Source organism: Lampetra fluviatilis, chromosome 54 (genome assembly GCF_964198595.1).
Source record: "Lampetra fluviatilis chromosome 54, kcLamFluv1.1, whole genome shotgun sequence".
In the NCBI taxonomy this organism is placed as follows: Eukaryota; Metazoa; Chordata; class Hyperoartia; order Petromyzontiformes; family Petromyzontidae; genus Lampetra; species Lampetra fluviatilis.
In genome coordinates, this window is record NC_136328.1 from 7,346,075 (window position 1) to 7,370,003 (window position 23,929).

The 23,929-nt window shown below is 46.9% G+C and overlaps 2 protein-coding genes across 2 annotated transcripts in view; both read right to left on the reverse strand.

Annotated features, from left to right (window-relative positions):
* LOC144949669 (solute carrier family 12 member 6-like) overlaps positions 1-7,912 on the reverse strand; it is a 112,320-nt gene extending 104,408 nt beyond the window's left edge. Inside the window, exon 1 of the mRNA XM_078879665.1 lies at positions 7,908-7,912. The gene's annotated coding sequence lies outside the window, so the exon portion shown is untranslated. The remainder of the gene's footprint in view (positions 1-7,907) is intronic.
* LOC144949671 (microtubule-associated protein 1 light chain 3 beta) lies at positions 829-17,957 on the reverse strand. Its single transcript, XM_078879666.1, has 4 exons — positions 17,651-17,957; positions 15,467-15,522; positions 13,064-13,170; positions 829-6,812 (listed from the first exon to the last, which is right to left on the reverse strand). Exons 1-4 carry the CDS (start codon positions 17,688-17,690, stop codon positions 6,650-6,652), a joined length of 366 nt encoding a protein of 121 aa, XP_078735792.1. The 5' UTR covers positions 17,691-17,957; the 3' UTR covers positions 829-6,649.
* Positions 17,958-23,929: the final 5,972 nt, after the last annotated feature.

A 23,929-nucleotide genomic window follows, 5' to 3' on the forward strand; every position in this document is an offset into this window, starting at 1 on the left:
TACACCCGGCAAACAAAAGTGCTCGCTTTGATACGGATACGCGGCACTCTCTCCCTCCGGACAGGTTCTACTTAAAACAGAATGCTGCCCCCCCCTACCATGGCGAACTCGCCGTACTCACGCCACCCACGCTGGGCACAGACACACACACAGAGAGAGAGAGCCAAACTATTTTACTCCCAAACGGAACCCCGTGCCTGAAAGCGTGCGTCAAGGCTCCCCCGCCCCCTCACCAGCCCCCGACATGCGGACACGCACCGCGCTGTCGAAACCATTAATAACCTCTTCATTCATCAGTTTTGGAAACGAGAGTCCAAAGCCGGGAACACGTTTGTTTATTATTTGTTTAAATATTCTACTTGTTTTTTATTTGGGATTCAGTTCTTCTGTCGCAATGAGAACAAAATAACACACCCGCATGCAATCACGGCCCAGGGCTTGGTTCTATTTTCTCACAACAAACAATCGGAAAGAAACAAACACGAACCGATGATATTGTTACTTAACCCGAGGCGTGTATAGATATCTGGCCGCGATGTACCATGTTTTCCCGATTATAAAGATGCTCCGGAAAGTGAAAACGCACTCAAAACGTGTTCCCGGTGTCAATTACATTATTAAAAACAAAAATTTGAATCAGGTCACACACACGCACAGCTACAGGATTATAAGTAGTTCAAGTTCATTTATTAGGTATAGCCCTGTGAGCCATTCGGCACCCTCCCACCACCATAATACATGTTTTATTTGATAACACAGGGGTTACACGTGCGTCTTATAATCCGGAGACATGGCAATCCCAACAAAGCACATCGCAGTAGAAACGGAGCAGTTTTGTTCACTTTTATTTAACTTAATGCCGCAGTACACTTAAGCAACCATAAACCACAACCACACGTGACACAATGTATGCCGGTAAACGAAACATTCTTAACCCTCGAATCCAGACATCCCCTTCCCCTCTTTGCATCCAATCAAAACGGTTGGCTCCGGTTTGATCCTCCCAATGCAAACAGGAGTCGCTGTTCACCCCCCCCCCAGGGAATCTGCCGTGAATAACTGAAAGCAAAATGTACACAGCCGCGGGTTTAAAGTGCTCCAAAATAAAAGAAAAAACATGACTGCGACGGAAGTTACACGTGATAATCTGTGAATACTCTAGCGTATACCTACAAGCAACAATCTATTAGGCAGAGTTAATTGTACAAGCACCCAAAGCGCGATTTGACAAGAGGCGGGGTGGTTTGTATAATAGTCGTCCCCACGTGCATGCGTGCCAAGTCCATGCGTATCAACCACACCGTGGGCTTTAGGCGAACTTCGGTCAAACTATGCCGACGCTTGACGTCGTTATTTCTGTGTGTACGTTTTTTTACTGGATGTATGCACCGATCACGTGACATGCTGGTCATCATCGCTTCTGCAACGCTTCACGTTGGCGCGGGAGGAGAAGAGAGGGGCTGGCGCTACGAGATTTCGACCGTTTGGAAGCCACCCACACACACACAGGGCACGGCAGTTCACACTGAACACGAGGGGCATGCTTCTTGCACGGAGCCCTGCGGGCAGGGGGATCAGAGCTCGGGTCGTGCGCGCGACGCACGGCAAGGCGATCGTCCCGGCACGGGTGCTGTGCCCCAGGAACGAGAGTTGCACCTAAACCGCGCAGCACAGAACGTGACTGTCGCCTACCGCTGTCACCCCCACGTTTGTAGAAAAAGCTATGTACAGCCGTGGGGGGGGGGGGGGGGGGCTTCAATCAGTGGCCAAACGCTGCGCAATGCCCCGGGTGGTATCCGTGCGCGCCTGCTGTCCCGTCACGTAACTTTAACCCGGTCAGCGAGAAACATTGAACATTGCGGTGCGAGCAGCTTTAGCGAATGTAGATGGGGACAGGACATGGCACTGCATTCGCCCTCGCCCGTTCTCCCCCGAACCCCATGTCGAGAAATGTGAAACGCCCAATAAAAGATGCGCCACGCACTCATTCAATGGGCCCGAGCGGATGAACCTGCCTCGACCACGTGGGAGCGGTCGCGTTTCTGTAGAGGCGTTAGCGCGACGACGCCAACTAAAATGACAACACCTTTTGCACCCCCCCCCTCCCCGATCAATGGCATTTGCGAATGTTTTCCAGCAGCCGCGATCTTACATAACCTGACAATGGGGCGGACTGCCAAGCAACAGTACAGCGCAGAAACTCTCTTAATTTAGAGCCCTTTGGAAATGCGGCTGTTACGCAATTCGACAAAAACCAGCGCCGCGCTTCCTAATAGAACACACGCGCACTGAAAATCATGGGCCGCCGGGCTCGGCTGCATTCATTACGAACGGGGACTATTCGCTGCTCCCTTTGATAGCTGGTGTCCTTTAGCCATGACGTCAGCTTCAAACTCAAAGTTTATTTTTGAGGGCCAATAATTATGGTTAATTGGGGGGGGGGGGGGGGATTGTGATTTAAAGTTTGACTAAACAGCCTTGAAGAGCAAAACCGATTCTAACACTCTCAGCAACTGATGATACTCTCATCTGAGAGAACAGCACATGCAGGTTGGAAACGAACATGAGGAATAAAGCCGAGACATGGAATGGGCAACTTATAGGCAGCTAAAAGTGTGATTGTGATGTTGGATCGGACCAAACGTCGTGCCTTGCGTGTCATGTGACATGCCCATAAATACCCCCGAGGCAATGATGACCACACTGCACTGAAGATAGCTAGCAATGCGTTACACTGGTGCACAGAGAGGCTCTAAAATAATATGGCCACAATTTTGACTCGTTTCGAGTCGGTGGCCAAACACAAGGCGAGGTGCAAGCCTGCACACAATATGGTCACGTCACATGACATGCAAGGCATGGCAGGTCGGCCGATCCAATGGCCACAATCGTGCCTTTCGCAGACTGCACGTCACATTGTCCACGTGTCATTATCCTTGAGCGGAGTCCGAGACACGAGTCTCAGCATTTAACGGCTGCACGGCTCGCCCCGGCTAAGGTCGAGGGCTGCCGGGGTCCACGGGGAGGCGTGGGTGGAGACGTCTTAGGGTTTGAGGCGGCTGCACTAGACCGCCCGACACGTGAGCGCCCATCATCGGCAAATGTGGCGCCTCACGACAAAAATGATTCCATTCCCAAATTTTCCGCTTTTCCTGTGTGGCATTTGTATGTTCTACCGCTCTTCTCCATGCGATTCCTCCCAAAGCTAAACACGCACACAAACACAATGTCATTGGTGTTGGCCACTCCTCCCAATGTCGCGGGACCCGCCTGAAAGTCTTCGGACTCCGTGTGACCGCCACTGCTCATCCCCCCACCCCCCTCCTCAAGAGTGGGAGAGGTGTCAGGCCACCCAGCATGTAAACCTCGCCCTGTGCCGCAATCCACATTATATTTCCACAAAAAAGTTTTTTTTGGGGTAGCTCTAACTCAAACAACCTCTGTTATGGATATTGCTCGTGAAAGCCGTACTTATTTGTCTTTCTCCATTTTCATCCCAGTTGTGCCATCGGCCGCACGTCACACGAGACGAAGCGGTTATTATTTGAAAACGTCGCCAAATAGTGCGACGACCCCCACCCCCGCCCACTTGAACAGAGCGGCCCGTGGAAGCGGACATCACGGAGCGAACGCGAAAATATCCCTTTCGAGCCACGGAGAACGACGTCCATCAAACCGATATATTTTTTAATTCTCAAGAGGTAGAATGGAGCCGAAACTTAACGCAAAACCAAATTTAATGCGACGGGTATTTATGTGCAGTCGTTGGCCGTGGGCATCATCTCGTTACGGACAGTCGCCTGCATTAGAATCCATCTCAGCGGTCCCAGCTCAGCGTTCTGATCTCCCTCGCCACCCGGCCATCGTCCCTCGCCGTGGCACTGGCATCGCTATGGCATGCGCACTGCCACATCTGGCGCTCTATCTGGCCGTGCCGTGAGTTGGGCACTGGTCGCCAGGCTCCGTAGAAAGCTCCGGCGCCTTCTGTTGCTCCCAGATGGCAAGAGCGCGAGTTTGTTCCTCCGCAACGGTGCGCGGCCCAATGTCTCGCTCATCCCGGCAATGCGTGCACGCCGGCGCCCAAATCACCCACAGTGCACTTGATCTCGTCACATCTTGGAAGCTAAGCGGGGTTCAACTTGGATAGCGATTGGATGGGCGACCACCACGCTTGAAACCGGGCGTTGCAGGCCGCTACGGGGCTACGTTGTCAGAGGGCAGTGCACCAACATTCACTGTTGCACTGTACCATGCTCACAACGTACGTGCTCCTCGCCTTGTCAACCTGCACTGACCAGGGTGAAGTGTGGTCATATAACCCCCATGACCCGCACGGCATTGGGAGGCCCTCATCCAGCAGTGGACTGACAACAGGGTCGCACATGCAAGGGCGTATTCATAACTTAACGTGTTCAGCGTTATATCCTGCGCTGCAAAAGACTGCGATGCTGGGATTTAAAATGCGCACAAGGGGGCTATCGGTCCACTATGACGCTGAAAAGCGCCAGCTTATTTCAAAATTCAACTCCATGCACAAACTTTACCGCGAGCAAAGTGGAAAATGAGAACGTTTTAACAGTAAAATGGGGAGGGGGGGAAGCACAGATCACCATGAAGTTTTAAGTTTTTAAAACAGTTTGCAATAAACGAACGCTTTTAAAATACAGGAAGCAATTGAATAATATCTCGCGGTATCTTAAGTTTAAAGTAATATGCAACGATTTCAGAAAGAATGTCACTTTTAAAACCTTTACCTGTGCAAAGCATCATATTTTGGTAGGTTAATTTGCTTAACGGGCTCTTGCGGCTCGCGTTGTCGAATATGAGGCGCGTTCGTCGCGTACAATAAGCGGGTGATAGATGCGGTTCAAACGCGTTGACGGGACTAGAAAATCGGGCAACTTAAAAGCTACGAGCGAACAAAAAGAAAAAGGTCACTGCGAGGAAAACAAAACTCGACAGCGACTTAATACGAAGCAGATCGTAAATAAACTCGACTACGGAAGAAAAAAACACAAACACAATTTAGCTATCGCTGGTGAAAGAATGCTACACGTTTTTTTTTGTACCCAGCAACAACTGGAAGGTGGTAAAGGCAAACAATGTTCTTGCACAGGTGCAGCTGATGTAGTTAGTGAACTTAAAACAACAAAAAAGCCTCTGGGCGCCTCTCAACTTCCCAGCATTTCTTTTAAAATAAAAAAAAATGTCCCCCCGCGCTTCAGAGAGCAACGCGGTTGATCCCGGGACGTTGAAAACGACCGTTGGAAACGAGACGCGGTCATCCCCACAGGGCGGGCGGCACGCTGTCGTGGTAGTTATCGACGGCGCTGCTGGTGATATAGTAACGCCATTGCCGAAACGAGCCAAGGTGAGCAATTTGCAAACGGGAACGGTTTTTGAAAAGCCTCAGTTTGCGGGTTTCCATCGTTTTAGTCACGGGAACACGATGACAACTTGGTGGCATCGAAACCTCCTTTGATAAACCTTCATCGGGGAACTGCGTGGGTACAAGCGAGGGGAAAAGCGTGGCTGCCCGTTTGGGCCAATTAAACGCGGCGCCAATCGCATTTCGGGCAGCATCACGACTCACCGTTTCCAACGCGCACGGCTGGTTTGTAATGTACCAATTTACATTTCCCGTGTTGTAAAAATGTACTCGCGCTTGCAACTGTTGCAAATTCGCGCGTTTGCCACGTTGTACACGCGTTCCTATCACGGTGTCGGAGTTATTATCCAAAGTTCCCCAGTTGGATCATTGCAAATTTTGTGGGGGGGGGGGAATCACTACGGCTGTAAGCCCTGCCGGTGTTCAGGCCTCCGTGGAGGTGAGAGAATCTTGCCTAGGATCACAAACAAGTGGCCCCCCGTGTATCCACGGCTTGAGGATACAGAGTCCACGAAATGTTAACAAAAGGCTCCTGAAGAATCGGCCTGAACTGTCAGTCGTTTGCAGCGGGTGGCACCCTCGGAACAAGCAAACCCGCTGGGGCAGCCAAGTCAAGATGGCACTACCACTGCCAGTCTAAAAAATAACAACATTATAATTAAATTACATAGCTGCCAACTTAGGAAAGTCAAAAGGGGAGCTAAGCATGCTCCAATTTTTTGCCGTTAAAAAAACAAGAGCATGCCATGATATTTCCCTAATTCCTTACAGCGCAGAAAACGGAGCAGGTGCTCGTCAGGAAGGGGAACGAACGAGAGGCCATAATTAGCAGTGGTATGCACGCGCCAACCATGAGCTGCGTGATATCTTAGGCTTCATATTAACATCCGACATTACGACAGGACGCAATTCCAAGGTAATTGTCAGGTTTGCCATCCCGTTTCGCTCCAAAGCAGAGCACGGTCAAAAATAAAAAAAACTGGTAGGCGTGAACGGAGAAACGTACAACGCTCCATCAAATCAGAACATTGGCAGCTATGAAATTAAACAAAATGCGAGGTTCGGAGGAGGACAGTGTGCCGGGGGGGAGGGGGAAGTGGGGCAGGTTGGCGGGATGACGAGTGGGGTGGGGGAGAGGGATGGAGGGGAATAAAGAGGCGGCGATTAGTCGGGGTCGTGGCGAGAGTCGTAAGGACGCACACGGCGGCGAGGTCCGGGCGCGGCCGTGTTGAAAAGTCGTCGGCTGAGGATCGGATCGGCTCAGAAGCCGAAGGTCTCCTGCGAGGCGTAGACCATGTAGAGGAAGCCGTCGTCGTCGCGCTCCTGCTCGTACACCTCGCAGATGGGCGCCGCCACGCTCACCATGCTGCGCTGGTTCACCAGCAGAAAGAACGCCTGGTTGGGGTTCAGCTGCAGACGGCGCCTGCGAAACAGAACGCGACGACGGGAGAACGATCGACGTTACGGAAGCAGCGGTGGCTTACGCGGCAAATTGTTTTCCTACCGATGGTAAATCGTGAAATGCTGGAGGTGCGGCCCTCCGATAATTACTTGATCACGCCACTGCTGGTGGACAGGCCTCTACGACGGGGAGCTCAGGAAAACCCTCATGGTAGAGGGTTACTTGGCCTACTCTTCCACACTGGCCAGATGCCTTGGAAGAGTACCCACGCTGTACCCCACCACGTGCGACCTACCGATCGACTAACCGTGGTGTACCCAATGATGTTACCGGGCGCACAGACAGAGTGGGGCGACATAACAAACGTGCCCATTGTTTCTCAACTGCCGTGCCGGAAGATCGAACCGGTGACCTATGAAATGCAAGTCCAGTGGGCTCAACATTACACGAGGGCGGAATCTCCCCCTGACTAAGAGTGCCAAGTCGGGAAAACGTTTCCCCGACTCTGTTTAAACTTCAATTTGAAACACCCCCATTCCTGAATGCTTATGCGTAGCTGCGTTGTGTTCAATACGGCAATTATTGAGTCATTCACACATTTCATTTCACAATTATTACAGCTATGTGCAACGTCGTTTAAAAACATCAGAGGAGAGGTGGGCGGGGTCGGGGGGGGCCTGCCCTTTTTGACCCCCCCTCACTATCCGCTCAGGTATGCCTCTGAATAAGCAGTAACATAACAACGAAGTGAACAATAACGACAACAGCATACAGGTTCGCTTTGTGCGATTTGGCGCACATGCGGCTAGCCTATTTCTACCCTAAAGTCACTCGACTGTGGTTTGAATTCACTCGTGTGCAGCGATGTGGGAGAACGCAGTGTGCGCTGTACGCGCTACTCGGCAGTTCAGTTTCAGTTTCATTTATTAGGATTTACCCTGTGAGCCATTCGGCTCTTGATTTGGGTTCAACCGCAACAAACAATAAAATTACAAGATACACCTAAAATTCATTGTACACAAATCTAAACATCACATACGTAAACAATAAAATCCTACAGAAAAAGCACAACCCGTCCATGCTGCGTACAAAAAGTGCAAAAAATTCCAGGCAACCGTCGCGTGCGGTTTCGCCTTGCGCGCACTTTTTTTGGAAAGCATCTACTACTGCATAAAGCGAGGGAACCCTGTAGTGTAATCAGATGAAGAAAAATAAGTGTTCAAAACGTGGGGCGCATTGTTATTCTTCTTACTAAACAGGCATGATTATCACTAAGAAGGCAAAACGCAGAGTAAACAGAGGCGCACCAACCACTACGGGCAAACCACCGAGTGCAGATTCATCTGAACTAGGGAAGGTGGGCGAGTTTTAACACTTGCAGAATGTATGCGAATCCTCTACGAACGCAAAACATATTACCCATTTAACAAGGCGACCACACACAAACCCGCTGCTGGTCAGCATGGTGAAGTGTGGTGAAGTATGGTCAAACGTCCATCGTGACTGACATGGGGAGGTTTTCATCCAGCAGTGGAGTGTTTCAAGGGCTCCAAGTAAAGCTTGTGTCTGACTTTGTATAACGGAGCATACTAGGACATCACCACTAGAGGGCAGAATTAGTTATTTTTACCGTTTTAGACTTCTGACAAAGGTATTCGAATCGGTCACGTAACATTCTAATGATGCACGAGATGAGTGGATCTTAACCTGGGGTGCACGCACGCACCCCCTGGGGGTACGACATGCCCTTTCTGGGGGTAGCGAGACATGGCCAGATTTTTTTTTTAGAAGATAAATCATCGAAACAAGCACGGGCACGTAGGTACAACGTACTTTGTTTCATCAAACCCTATGTATTGATTAACATTATGCATTTTTTTACGCTTGAGAAGCCAAGGAGTGCAAGGCTGCAGTAAAGGTTATGAACCGCTGTTCTAGACGAGCAAAAACAACTTATACTTTAGTAGTTACATCCATTGCTTACAACTAAAATAACCCAAAAAGTACTCAAGCACTCCAAACTCGGGGATACAAAACATTATTAACTTTAAAAATGTTTAACCTAGGCATATAAAAATTGGTATCTGGAGGTTTTAAAGGGTGCTGAATACAAATACTGTATTCTTTAACCATAAGTTTGAGACTAATGAAGAAAAAAAACCCCTATAATCCCACTGCTGGTTGACTCGTAAAACATGAGTACAGTATAGTGACTCGCAAAACTGTTATGTATTTATTTCAAAATAGTGATAACTGAGAACACATTATGAACGGATAGAAAGAGCAAAAATCAACGTTAAGATGTGGACCAGCTTCTCAACGATGTGACATTTAAAAAAGAGAATGTATACCAAACTCTTTGGTTCTTTCGGTAAAGTCACGTAGGTGAAAAAATATAATAAAAAAACTAAATAAAAATATAAAATACAAATAAAAATTCCATTAAAAACAAAAAATAGAAATAACGATTTTTTTTCTTTTATTGTATTCTTATTTTTATTTTATTTATTTTTATTATATTTTTTCACCGTGACTTTACCAAAAGAACCAAAAAGTATGGATCCTTGCAGTCACGAAAACTTAAAATCTAGAATGTATACAAAACAACAAGAAGCCCTGCAAAGATGTCACGTAAAACTGCCTAAATTAAGCAAGACAAACTCTTAAAACTCGTGCGATTATTCAAAGAGGGAAAGAAAAGTCAACACATGACACAAATTACTTAAAAAATTGTAATCAATTGATCAACTGCTGGATAAAGATCTCCACACATCATATCAGCCATGGGAGTTGTTTGACCATATTTCACCACCCCCCTGCTCAGTGCAGGTCAGTGAAGAGACAGGAGGCAACACGTCGAACATAGATCCCTGGGGTCATCCCGCAGTCCACCCACCCACCCGTAGCTTACGCCCACAGGCAACACGCACAGCGATCAATTAAACACTCGCGGAAGTGGAAATAGAATGAAAAGGCGAGCCATAGAGGATGGACACCCGTTCACGACGAGACCCCCCCTCCCGCCAACCATGGCTAGCACTATTCTTAGGTTTTTTCGGTAAAGTCACGTAGGTAAAAACATTAAAATTAATAAAAGTAAAATAAAATAAAAGTGTGCTGTACTTGGCCCTTCCCCCCTCTCCAACCATTATATAAACGGAGTGGTAGCTCCTGCAATCTCTCATTTACTTGAAACAACTGTCGTGGCTGTGACGGTTCCACCTGAAGACTTGTGTTGCCTCCGAAACGTCGTGATTTTTATTTTATTTTACTTTTATTAATTTTAATGTTTTTACCTACGTGACTTTACCGAAAAAACCTAAGAATATGAATCATTGCAGTCACGAAAGCTTAAAATCTAGAATCATGGCTAGCACTGTCAAGCCGAGGGGGTCTGGGTGTGTCCTGCACTACGGCAGGTGGTAACCATAACGGACTGAATCGTAATCCTTTCCTAAACCACCGGCATGCGCAGGCTGGGGGTAGAGAGTACGCCCTGAACCACAGCCGAGTGCAAATCACTACCAACACCTCTATGTGTCATGCGTCCAATTTAGTTTTGCTGGAAGCTTTCATGTCTGTATATAATGGTGGGTGGGGGAGGGGGCTAGGATAATTTTCGTAATGATTCAATTCCAATAATTAAATGTAAATTTGAACCTAGTGACAAAGACCAACGCTAAAAGCATTTTGCCTTGCTCGCCCTAGGTGCTGTAGAGATGATCGTTGCATGGCAATCAAACTAAATGTGCAATTCTCACGGTGGAAAATATTGCCAACTTCTGTGAAGATCAAGATGAATGACTGTGGTTGTGCAGTCATCGGGGCCGATAACATCAGCTCAATGCAAGTGAGAACTTGTTCCAATCACTATGGGTTCGCTGCCCGGGTTCAAACCCAGATCGTGGCGGTGCTGGCTCACTGGTCTACTTTTGTTTTTAATTTCACTTTTTGTTTTTTTACAGATGCCCAAGCATAGACACGACAGTTGAAAAAAAAACTGCAGCTTGGCTCTGTTGGAGAGATCAACGACAGAACTGATGCGAAGCAAGATTTTGTATCATGCGGTGTCAAAGTTAACGAGCTGAATTCCAAACAAATGTCGCCGGTAATGAACGGATGGTTAGTTCAAATGCAAATGCTGAAATAAGAAAGAATGTGTTTTTCCAATTGTATCGCTCCACTGCTGCGAGAAAGCATGCCTACCATGCCGTGTTACTCTCGGTGATTTGTTTGATCAAACTTCGCCAAACTGGTCGGTGTGAGTTGGTAAAGTGGGTGCCGAGAACCAGTCTCATATCTCTCGCCATTCATGTTAAACTCAAGTTCATTTTTATTTTATTTTACCAGGTAAGGTCCACTGAGCTATGTAACTCGTTTTCAGAAGTGACCTGGCCAACAATGATAGCTCAACGAAGTGGTCTATTACACGGAAATTGATAGCAGCCAAATACTCTAAACGTGTGTCGATTCTAAATGTGGAGGGGAAAACTGGAGGACCCGGAGAAAAATCCAGAGGACCACGTTGGAGAGATACGTGCAAACTCCAAATAGACAGGCACCAGGGTCGGGATCGAACCCACAACCTCCTGTATACCAGGCGAGGGAGTGCCAAGTACAAAGCATAGAGCTCACAACACACCACACAAACACGAAATGTCAATTACATTATGAACAATCGTTGAAAGTATGAAAAGTATTATGATGTATATTTCACATGTTGACACTTTCATTTATGCCGAGTGCAAAACAGCATGAGGACTCCATGGCTGTACAAACAAATCTGATGGCATGAATTCTGGGAAACAAACATCGTGCAATTGGCACCGTTGCGCAATCTTTTAAGCTACTTGGCAAGAACAGAATGTCCACGTAGTAATCAACCCGTCCTCTCGGACACACCTTGAGAAAAATGACTTTCAACACAACACTTCTTTGAGAGGGCAGCATTGAGAGTGGATAAGCATCCGCGTTTAGCAACACATTTTATAAATAGCCACAGCCCCGGCAGCCGTGCGAGTTAAGAGGGGGGGGGGGGGGGGAATCGCCATCGAAGCACCAACAAGTTAAAATTTTACCCAATTACGAGCGCCGAAATGTTTTTCTCCCCAAAATTTCGGAGGACAAAAAATACACAAACAAATCACGGGCCAGACTTGTGTGCGCTAAAGCGTTGCCGAGACCACAAAAGGACATCATTCATCAGCGGCGGCGAGAAGCGAGAAGCCTGGAGACTGGAGTGCTGTCAACATTCGCGAAACATAAAACATGCGGTATAATTAGAAAGGGATCTCACGTGTGCCTTCGCCGTACAAGCCGCTCTTGTTCCCGCGCATGCCCTGTCCGATGCGTGATTACGGTTGGGTTCTTAGGGGCCCCCAGGTTTGTAATTGACCTTTACCGGGGGAACTTGGCACTAAATAATTGACCAGCGTCGCAAAGTATGGTCAAACGAGGCATCTATACCCCTCACGCAGAGGCCGAATCAAGTACCAATCTCTTAAACGTTATATCGGAACAAGCAAATGCACGCGTGCTCTGAATGGAAGCTTGAGCAATTTCTCTTTTCCATTTTAATGCTTTTTTTCTCTCCCTTAGATGATGGGATAAAAAGGCAAAAAAAACTCCCTTTTCACAAGAGTAGGACGAACTGCTGCTGACAACGCCCCTCACCCGACCCCAGCGGATGACTAATGCACATTAGGAGTGCGGCTGCCACACTATCATGAATAGCCTCTTAAGATACGGACAAAAATGTTCAATACTGCAGTCGCATAATACACACATTGTTCTTTCGATTACAGCACTGCAAACTGAACATGACAAAGTAAAAATGAAAACTCATAGAAACCTAGGCATTACAATTTCTATCAGACTCAAATAATGGTCCAGGGATGGCGCAGCCTTGCCGCTGTAATTGGCTCACTGCGCTTTGAACCCGGCAAGGCGAGTTTGAATACTACCCAAGGCTAACGTCGGTAGTGAGTGAATCCTGAACTGGTCTGAGCCCCCAGCTTATCCCACCCACAATAACTCGTGTCGAGTCAAACACCCCCCCCTCCCCACCGTGACGACACAGCGTGGGGTGGCCTTCATCCAGCAGTGGCTTGACAAAGGGCTGTATGTTCAGCAACATTACATTAATATATTCTCACTTGACATTTAAACGTTGCCCACATCAGTGGCTGATAACTTTGCGAACCGTGGTGCATGCTATCAGCCCGTAGGAGCCGGTAGGAGTACCGACCGACACACAATGAGCCACCCTTTACCGTATAATCTTGACAAGCTCGCTCATGTTGACATGGTCCGGCACCAGAAACTTGGTTTTGTCCAGCATTGGCAGCTGCTTCTCTCCGCGGTATCGCTCAATGATAACCTGCGTTCACAAACATCGTTATCATCATCAGCAGTCTCGAATCCAGCTCTCTGCTTTCAACTGGGTCAGTTGATAAATAACAACCCTCCATGCATTCCTGTGTTATGTCTGTCTCAATCATTCTCCAGTACTGTTTCTCTCTCTTTCCAACACCTCTAGAACACAACTGTTCCCCCTACTTCTCCCTTGATTTGCCTCTAAAATATTATTTTGTCGGCGTGTAACTCAAAGCAACGGCTTGGGAGTCGTTCGCGAGCAATTGCATTTTATTTCGATCGCGACAGCTTGCTGACAAGCGCGGCGAGTTTACTCCGAGCACCGGCGGTCGGAGGGGAATGAGGTGAGGGGGGTTCGTGCGAAGAGAAGGGAGTGAGAGCGGGGAGGGGGGTGAGCAGAGATAGATGAGGCGGGTGAGCAGGTCGGGTTAGTTGCGTCTGCTCTCGGTACAACGCTGACAACGTCGCACGACAGCCAAGGCCACGTGTAAGCTCGCCCGGGGGCTAAAATAACCACGGCTCACGAGGGGGCAACACACAACACCTGTTGTGGGTACACCGTGATGTTCAACATGTGGCCAGCGTCTCAACAAACCACAACTCTTTGAGAGCAGATGCACTGTATATTTTAAGATGCCCAGCTGCCATAACGCATGTACACATCGATTGCCCACCAAATGTATAGCAGACTGCCAAGTCTACTGATGGGCAGATAGCTGGCTTATAATGGCGCATCGATTACCGAGGGGTAACGATTCTAAAGTTCATGATACATACGTTGAAATGTTTGGGCATCATTTGTTAACATTTTATCACATTTGTAGTTTTCTCCATAATACTTGCCTGATGTTTTTATTTTAATTTCCAGAACTTAAAATATATTCCCATGTATATTTGTATGTTGAACTTCTTTCACACCGTACGTAGCCAACCGTGCTAATCGGAGGTGCGGGTAATACATTTATTATAAATTACATTATTATTAATACGTTCAGCTGAGATTTGTTCTATTTTAAATGTTCATAAAATCCGCGTACTTAATATCACTTAACAAGACCTAGGCCGCCGTTGGAAAACATAAGCATTGGGAGTATTTCATACACTGGTTAAATAAAGGATACAGACTGAAGCACTCAGTCTTGCCTTCTGTTAGCAGGCTGGTTATTATTTCACTGCTCCCCACTCAATGACTCAAGTGATCGATTACTTGAACAATAAAAAAAAACAGCCTACGTCTTGACCCCCCACTACCTTTGCAAGCAAATACATCCTTAAAGCCTCATTTGCATATGTTTTGTATTTTCCTGTTTTATCCAGACCGCCCCTCTACCCACCATTACCCTGGATGAGTTGACTATTTATAGTCCATAACCATAGATGGTATTTTGGGAAGTCAGCGGCATTTTGGCTAGACATCTAACAAAGACGGCGCTTTAAAACGCGCTTTTGCTGCCGTCTGGAACGCTCTTCCTTCCGATGTTAGGAAGCCACTGGAGCTACATGGACATTTAAATCATCTCGATTGAAAACTCATTTCTTTAAAACTGCTTTCTGTTTTAGTTTGTCGTCCTTCTCTCGCACCTCCGATTAGCATGGATGTCCACGTAACATACATGTTGTATACAGTGGCCTTGTCTTAACCACGAATTCCTAAAGGTTCATTGTATTTTACTGCTAGAGTTATACTCGGCGATTCACAATCTGTAACAAAGCCAACGCATTCAAAAGGTCCCAGTTGGGTACAATGGGTCAAAGTGCAAAACAAGTCTTCTGGAACATAGCACATGGCTTCCAAAAAAATCTGCTCTTCACTCCTCCCAGCAGTCAATATATTCAAATGCCCCTAATTTTCACCGAGTTGTAAATTGAGCCGCATCTACAAATCGACAAAACAAAATCAACTTGACAATTCACCCCCATTGTTGGCAATAAAGACAAAGGTACACACCGTAAAAAAACCGTTTCAACTGACCAAAATCTTAATCGGAAACAGATATGTTTTACTGCTCACACTTACTTAGTAAGACTGCCACTGTTCAGATCCAGGTTCAAGACCTCTCTTCCCTTATCCTCGTCTGCCTATTATTAGTGACCGCTCGTGTCTTTCTATAAAACAACTTTCTGTACAGCGTTTTAATTGAGACAGCAATTAGACGCTACATACATCCACTGTGCATTGTATAATTAGCTAAATCTGGGGCGAAAGGGTTTTGAGTTTTAAATCTCCTGGCTTAATTTGAACGAGGACACATCGAGCGCGAACGCTTGTTGCGTTGGAGTGCCGCCACCGCCGCACTTGCCGGGATTTTGTTGGGGTGCTGAGAGCGGATCAGCTCCACGTCCTTCACCCTCTCGGCTGCTCGGGAAGAGAAACACGGAGAGGGGGCGGGGGGGGGGAGCAAGAAGCACACAGGAAAGGGCGAGGGATAAATGACTCTCATTAGTACGAAGACCTAAACGAAAAAGGGCACCCGCACGAGAGAGAGACTGCTGCACTTAGCGCGTGAACGAATTTAATCCCCGACAGATTACACTGGGCTGGCCTTCAACATCTGTGCTCGCTTGTTATGCAATTATGCCTCCTCGATTTAGAACAATGCCTTTTCCTGGCTGCAGTAGCTGCAGCAGCAGCAGCATTAAACATCTGTCGTGAAAAAAAGTCTAATTAAGTTAAGAGCCTCCCCTGGCGAATGGGATGGGAGCTCGTCTCTACCCCTAAACTCTTGAGGCTTATGGTGGAAATTCCACATTATCATGGCCGCGGCCAGTGTCTCTCCCGAGTAAACGCCGACTTGTTGACTTCGCTTAAAGTTGGACCTATTTGACTGACCCTGTAAGGATGGGTAGGCCGAGTGAAATGTACTCCGGGTGGGGGGGGGGTGTTAACTTTAGACACAAGCGATAACACGGGTAAACATATACACACTTGGCGAATACAAAGGAACGCGTGCTTAGAAGCAAGCCATCGTTTCGGTTCGAACCGCGTCGCTCTCGACAAGCCATAACAATAACAGCGGGATGACGTCATTACATTTTTTCTTAAACCCATCACCAGCGGGATGTATCTCACGTTCGATCTGCGCATTTGCTAAAACCTCGACTCTGTCGACTACTTTACCGTCGCCGATGTGAAACGTCTCGACACAACCCACACCACCATCACCATCGTAGTCGTCATGTTGGCGGGGGGGGGGGGTCAGTATAATTTAACACACGACCCGGTTAGCGCCCGACGGTAAATTGTCATGAGAAGCCAGCAGCAGCAGCAGCTGCTGTTGTTGTTTACGGCGACCAGCCGGTAATGTGCCATCGGAACGCGACATTTCCATCGCCACTGGCTTTTACACAGCCCACCCACCTTATCCTCAACAACAACAACAACCGTGTTTACAACTATGTTTACAACCATGTTACACAACAACTGCCCGACCATACTGCTCGTGGCTCGGCTTCACGACATCAACTTTATTGTCGCCCGCACTGTCGCCTCTCATCTACTGCTGTATGAAGGTCACTCAACGACTATCAAAGTAACTGTGTATCCACTGCTGGATAGAAGCCAGTAATTGTCATAATCTACACACTTCGGGGTTAAGCCTCCCACGCCATCGCTCGCTTTTTTCGACTTTAGGAAATCTTTAAAGTCTAAAGCGATGTCGCCAAGGTTGAATACGCCTCCCTCCTGCAAATGAAATACAACTTCGATCTTTGCCGGTGCTGTTGATGGGGGGGGGGGGTGGAAATTCGTCGAACAGTGGATAGACCATGGCTAAGATGACGAACATGATCTTCCATCCACAGCAGTGTGTACACAAAGGCCGAGAGGATGACACACAAAGGCCGAGAAAACGACGTTATATAGCCTCTGTCAAGTAGTGGCGGACAAGACTAGGAAGGCTGACGATGATCGGCGAGGCGACTACGTTTGTGAGATGACAACGACCGTCGTGCTTGACGGTGTTTGGCCTCTTGTCAAACGGTGCCAATAATGACCGACGTAAAATAAACATCGCGACGCCCAACCACGAGGCGAGAACGTCCGATGAAAACGGACGGTGATCATCATCATCAACATGCAGCGGATCACACCGACGATGTTTTGGAGCTTGACAATCGCCACCGTGAACGCTGTTCCGAATCAAAAGCCCCCCACCCCCGTAACGATGACCACACAAAGCGGCTGCCATTTCTCCCCCACCACCATCATCATCATCGCCTCCCCACCCCTCCTCACCTCGCCCAACACCGCGGTTTAAAACTTCGCCAGCATTGTTTTTAATTTACTTCACAACAACAACAAAACCCGACTGACGCCTCGAACACATATCCGTTACGTTTAAAACAACACAACCAATACGAATGGCTATTACAATAAAAGCGAGATTTAAATCGCTGCGAGAGAGAGGCCACACGCGGCCTTTTGCCGAGGCCCTGCGAAACAAAAAGCCTCGAGGTCGCCCGCCGCGGCCGCCGCCTTCGCTCACTGAAACTCCGCCGCTGCTTGAAGGACTTCTCCGACGGCATCGCTCCCTTGGGGCCTCCTCGCGGCTTCTACTCGTCCCCTTTTGTTTACGACAATAACTTTGAAGAAGTCGCTCGAGAAACTACAAAAGCGGAAAATAAACGAGTGGAAAGCCAAGGGCTGTTTAGATATATATTTAAAAACTACACACACAATGTGTAACAAAAAATTAAGAAAATTGAGGCGACACGAGGGAGATGCGGAGCAGCAGCAGCAGCAACAACAACAGAAGCCTCTGGCTCGTACGGGCAGATTGTAAACACTGGCGCGTCATGCCCTCCTGACGTAACCACGCGCGGCTACGCGGTGACGTGCAGTTGACGTCAATGCACGCGGCTACGCGGTGACGTCACCACGCGCGGTTACGCGGCGACGTCACCATGCACGGCCGAGGCGGCGATGCGCCCCACGCGGTGACGTCACCGCGCACGGCTACGCGGTGACGTCACCGCGCACGGCTACGCGGTGACGCCAACGCGCACGGCTACGCAGTGACGTCACCGCGCACGGCTACGCGTGACGCGTGGTTACGCGAAGAAAGGCGCGCGTCATTGCGCCGCGGTGCGTGTTGCGTCCGTTTTAACATTCGAGGAGGGCGGCAACGTGCAATGACGTCACTACGCAGCAACGCCCAATGACGTTGGTTCGCCGCCCGTTAACGAGGACTCCTAAGCGTGATGACGTCGTCACGCACGGCAACTCGATTACATGCAATACGTGAAATGGGATTTCACGCCCGGAGACGTCATTACGCCGCAGTACGTGGTGACGTACGTTGTCTGTTTGAAAAACGCCAACGCGTGTTGACATCATTACGCCGCGGTACGCGATTTGGAAAAGAAGCTTCAATCGCGCGCTTTGCGTCATCACGCATGCCAGCGCGATGACGCATCGCGACGTGATGACCTCATAGCTTGAGGTAAACGTCAACACGTCGGGTAATGCGATGACGTCTTCACTAAATTAGTGATGTGACGTATCACGAGCACTGCGACGTAATGAAGTTCGGGCAATGCGATGACGTCATCACTAAATTAGTGATGTTACGTAACACGAGCCCTGCTACATAATGACGTCATAACTAGCCCAACTCAGCGGTCGATCGATAATTGTCGGACGTCGTTGCGACTTGTTGTCGTCATCACGCACGATTACGTAATGACGCACCTGCACGTAAATGCTGTTGTAAGTCGAATTTCGCGGTGACGTCACCGTGCTGGTGACGTCATCACGCCGTGGCCACTCTCCAACCGAGGCGGGATTTTTCAGAATTGGTGAGAACGGCGGTAGCGGACTGACGCGATTTCTGCGTTCGCTCAAGACAACAACGGGCTTATTTTAAACTAATTAAAGTAAAGCGAATACTCCAGAAGACAAGTTGAGGGCAGTACACTGCAAGTTATGTAAATGTATTTAAGGACGCTGAGGGAGATCGTGAGGTAAATTGTTTTACTTGGATTGAATGTGGTTTCGATGCCTTGTGATATAATTTTTTGACAATTGACATATTTACGTTTCTTAAGTACCTGATTTACATCAAATATATAACACGTAACAGTTTTATATCTGCACATATCAAGTGTGTCTCGGCCTATTGGCTTTCCAAATCGCCACGTTGGCTATGAGATGTTAACTACCTCGCCTGGTATACAGGAGGTCGTGGGTTCGATCCCGACCCTGACGCCAGCTGCTGTATATTTGGAGTTTGCGTGTCTCTCTCTCCCAGTGGTCGCGTGTATTTTTCTCCAGGTCGTCCGTGTTTCCCCTCCGCATTGAGAATTGACGTGCGTTTAGAATATTTGGCTGCTATAAATTCCCACGCGATAAGCCACTTTTGTTGAGCTATCATTTGTGGCCAGGTCGCTTCTGAAAAAGAGCTCCATCATAGGTCAGTGGGTCTTATTCTTTGGTTGTTTCGGTAAATTCACGTAGTTAGAAAATTAATAATAAAACGAAAGTGAATAAAAATGATACAAAATGAAATAATAATAAACAAAAAAAACCACTAATGTAGACTGTAGCCTGGTTACATACTATTTGGTTCTTTCGGTAAAGTCATGTAGGTAAAAAAAATAAAAAATAAACTGCGGTAACTAAAGTCGTCGCTGATTCGCTCCCGCCCCCCCGCGCATCTCCAGCTCCCTCAACCTCTCGCTTCTAGCCCCGCCCACATCCCCCCCCCCGCGCATCTCCAGCTCCCTCAACCTCTCGCTTCTAGCCCCGCCCACTGCCCCCCCGCGCATCTCCAGCTCCCTCAACCTCTCGCTTCTAGCCCCGCCCACTTCCCCCCCCCTCGCACTCCCCCCCCCGCACTTGCCCCCCCCCGCACTTGCCCCCACCCGCACTTCCCCCCCCCCGCACTTGCCCCCACCCGCACTTCCCCCCCCACCCCGCACATCCCCCCTCCACCGCACAGTCTCACGTCCCAGTCCCTGACGTCCACACTTATATAAACTCCTTAACCTCGGTATTTCTCCCACTTTAGTAAAAAAATTCTAGCTGTGATTTTCACACCTGATGATGATAATGATTTCTTGTGTTGCAATCGAAACGTCGTGATTTAATTTACTTTTATTTTTTACCTACGTGACTTTACCGAAAGAACCCAAGAGTATGGATTATTTCAGTCACGAAAACTTCAAATCTAGAATGTAGCCTGGTTCTTAATCGGATTGAGTGTACTGGCAGTCTATAGTGTAGCCTGGTTATTAAGTTTGGTGAGTGTACTGGCAGTCTATAATGTAGACTGCAGCCTGGTTCTTAACCTCGGTAAGCGTACTGGCAGTCTATAATGTAGACTGTAGCCTGGTTCTTGAGTGGGCCTTAGCTTGTAAATATGTTTTCATTCAATTGCACATTGCAGCAATAAATTAAATACTAATGTCGATGTCTGCCGCCGCGAGAGGGCTTCAGGAGGGAGTGGTTCATTACATTGTCCATAATATATTATTATTATTTATTTTTACCTACGTGACTTTACCGAAAAAACCCTAAGAGTATGAATCCTTGCAGTCACGAAAGCTTCAAATCTAGAATTACATTGTCCATAGTTTGAGTTGCGTGACCACAGTTGCACTGTGGCCTTTAATGCATCTCTTTGTATTTCTACATCTCTTAGTATCTCCATGGGTTTACTATATGTTTTGGGTTTACATAGAAACACATAGATAGTGAGATACAGAGACTCGTAGACATTAAGAGATGCATACTCAGAGACAGAGATGCATTAAAAACAGGTCACAGTGCGAAGTGGCCATTCATCCCAAAACTGTGGACCTCATCGTTAAACCGCTTGTCGTCTGTGCTCCTTCAAGAACAAAATTACACGGACATAGACTTTGGAATTTAGCTCCTGAACACATTGGGCGTCACGGTGGTGAGATGTTAACTCCCTCGCCTGGTAAACATGCCAATTCGTTACTAGTAAAGCAACACCGGTGTTTTGGGGAGTAACACCCGGTGTGCTGACCTAGTAACGAATTTTAATGTTCTGTTTACATGACAAACTTTACTAATTGTTTGGTGACGGGTTTAACGATACACTCAGGGGCGGTTTCTTCATTAGGGCGATTGGGCGACGCACCACCAATGTCATTCAACCACAGAGTCACGCTAGCCGTCACTGTGCCTCTGGATATAGTCCAATCAGCGTCATGCTACGTTCTGTGGAGTACCGCCTCTTTTTGGGCGATTTCCCTCCAGCTGAGAATCGCCCCGAGTGGTCCCATAGACTTACATTCAAAGATGTTTTTTTTCGAACGGGGGCGCTGCAATGCATTCTCTATGGCTTCCGGGAGGGCTCGCCCTAACGTGCTTACGTCATCATACGTGCTTACGTCAACATACGTAAGCACGTTTCATCCAACAATATAATTTGTCGCCACCTAGTGGAATCTTTAATAAAATAAACTTGAGTGGTTTGTTTTAATAGTGAGTATAGAAACAAACAAGATGTATTGTAAGAGTCACTTTATTTTTCATTAATATTAAAGAAGTGAAGTTGCCTTTACATGCTTAAGCTGTTAATTTATCCATTGCATGGGTGGACCTTATCCTTATCAATCATCCAGACATTTGCCCCCCCTGAGAGATTTTGCAGGAGCCGCCACTGGATACACTTATATTTACGTTATCTCACCCAAAAACCCATTATGGATAATATTAGTCGTGAAAACCTACGTGTTAAACATATAAATCACGTTTCGACTAAGATAATTGGTTTTTTACCCTTTTATCTGGCAACAAAACTGACACCTTTTTTACGAGGAGTCATGTTTGCATAGACCACAATACCTGCAGTCATAATGCAAACAAAAAACATAACTCTGATAATGTATGCACTGTCCTTGAAATTGATTGGTCCACCTTTTGGCGTCATCTGGTCCAACCCATGTGAGACTAGGCTCTAAGGAAAGCTGTCTCGGGTGTGGACCAATCAACTTCAAGGACAGTGCATACATTATCAGAGTTATGTTTTTTGTTTGCATTATGACTGCAGGTATTGTAGTCTATGCAAACATGACTCCTCGTAAAAAAGGTGTCAGTTTTGTTGCCAGATAAAAGGGTAAAAAAAACAATTATCATATTTTTTACTGGCAAATGAGGTACCAATGGTATGTTCCGACTATTGTGGGTCTCATCAGCAGAGCCAGGCTTATTACACGAACACTGCTGCTGTTTACCAGATGTTTGGAAAGATTACTCCCATGCAAACGAACGATGGTGCGCCCAATATTATATATAAGGGTTTTAAAATATATTACAGTTACTAAACACCTTGTTGTGGAGAATTATGGGTGCAATTTATCTAAAAGTTAGCTGATGGGCTGATTTGTTTGATTTACTTGTGGAGATACATAACTAAGTTCTGGTTATACTGAATTATCTTTTAGCTTAATAATTGACTACTAAAAGCTTAATTATGATTGGATGGTCTTCATACTTTTTTGCTGGTGCTAAGCCGCTGGTGGAAATTCCACGTTCCTAAAACAGCCTGGTCTCGTCATAGAACGGCCACTTTGACTTCCCACACAATGAGCAACATTGTTGCGACAAGTCTTAATAGGTTTAGTGTTATCTCAAGCAGGTCTGACTGCTGACGAGACTGAATGTTGAAATCGGTCCAGAGTTTGCTTGTATCCAACCGATGCTGCTGATGAGATACCTCCTGGAAGGCCATGGGTTGTGTAAAAATACTTATTTTTTGTAGAGAGACATGGGAATAAGCGTGATTTATCATATTAATAGGTTTAAATAGATACAAAACCCATCCAGGGGAGGGAGTAAAGAGCACGTTTACAAGTTATTTTAAGATAATAATAATGATGTAGATGCTTACCCCAAGCCCTCATTACTTTGATAGTGCATTGTCTTTGAGCTGTACGCCTTTTGGCATCATCTGGTCTAGCACCAATTGAGACTAGGCTCTAAAGAAAGCTGTCTCTGGCGTGGACCAATCAGTTTCAAGGACAATGCATATAATATCAGTGTGTTTTTTGTTTGCATCTTGACTGCAAGTATTGTGGTTAATGCAGACATGAATCCTTGCAAAAAAGGTTTCAGTTTTGTTGCCAGAAAAAAGGGGGAAAACCCTATTATTAAATTTTGGTACTGGCAAAGGAGGTCCAATGATGATATTATTTTATGTTAGTTTGTTGAAAATGTTGTACAAGCACAGATAACAATAACTCAACAACATTCGTCAATAACACTGTGGCCTTAAAAGTTAATATATATATACGGCATGTCAGGCAATGATCCTTCATAGCACATAAATGTTATGTTTACGGCTCGATTTTCAATCCAAGTATCGGAACAGAACAAATGCTGTGGGAAATGACTCGGTCCTTAGATCAGATTAATATAATTAATTGAACTGGAAACAACTGTCAAGCTTCTTGGTTCTTTCGGTAAAGTCACGTAGAAGGGAAGTAATAAAATAATAAAAATAAAACATAATAAAACAATTCTCACGACGTTATTTTTATTATTTTATTACTTCCCTTCTACGTGACTTTACCGAAAGAACCAAGAAGATTAATCCCTGCAGTCACGAAAGCTTTAAATCGAAATTTAACTGTCAAGCTGTTCCCTTCCCTCAATGCCTACTTACGCCTGCAACAACGGTAGGGGGCGGCGTACTCCAACTTGTCATCAATATTCATATTTTATGCTGCTGTGTGCGTAATGCTGTTGTTGCTCCTTCACAGCCCCTGTGTGCTTGGAGTTATTGGGTCCAATC

Coding starts and splice junctions, on each gene's coding strand:
- LOC144949671 (XM_078879666.1), bottom strand. CDS start 17,690: ATGCCGTCGGAGAAGTCCTTCAAGCAGCGGCGGAGTTTCA. Junction 15,523..17,650: donor CAAGCAGCGGCGGAGTTTCA/GTGAGCGAAGGC, acceptor CTTCCCGAGCAG/CCGAGAGGGTGAAGGACGTG. Junction 6,813..13,063: donor GAGCTTGTCAAGATTATACG/GTAAAGGGTGGC, acceptor TCTGTTTCGCAG/GCGCCGTCTGCAGCTGAACC.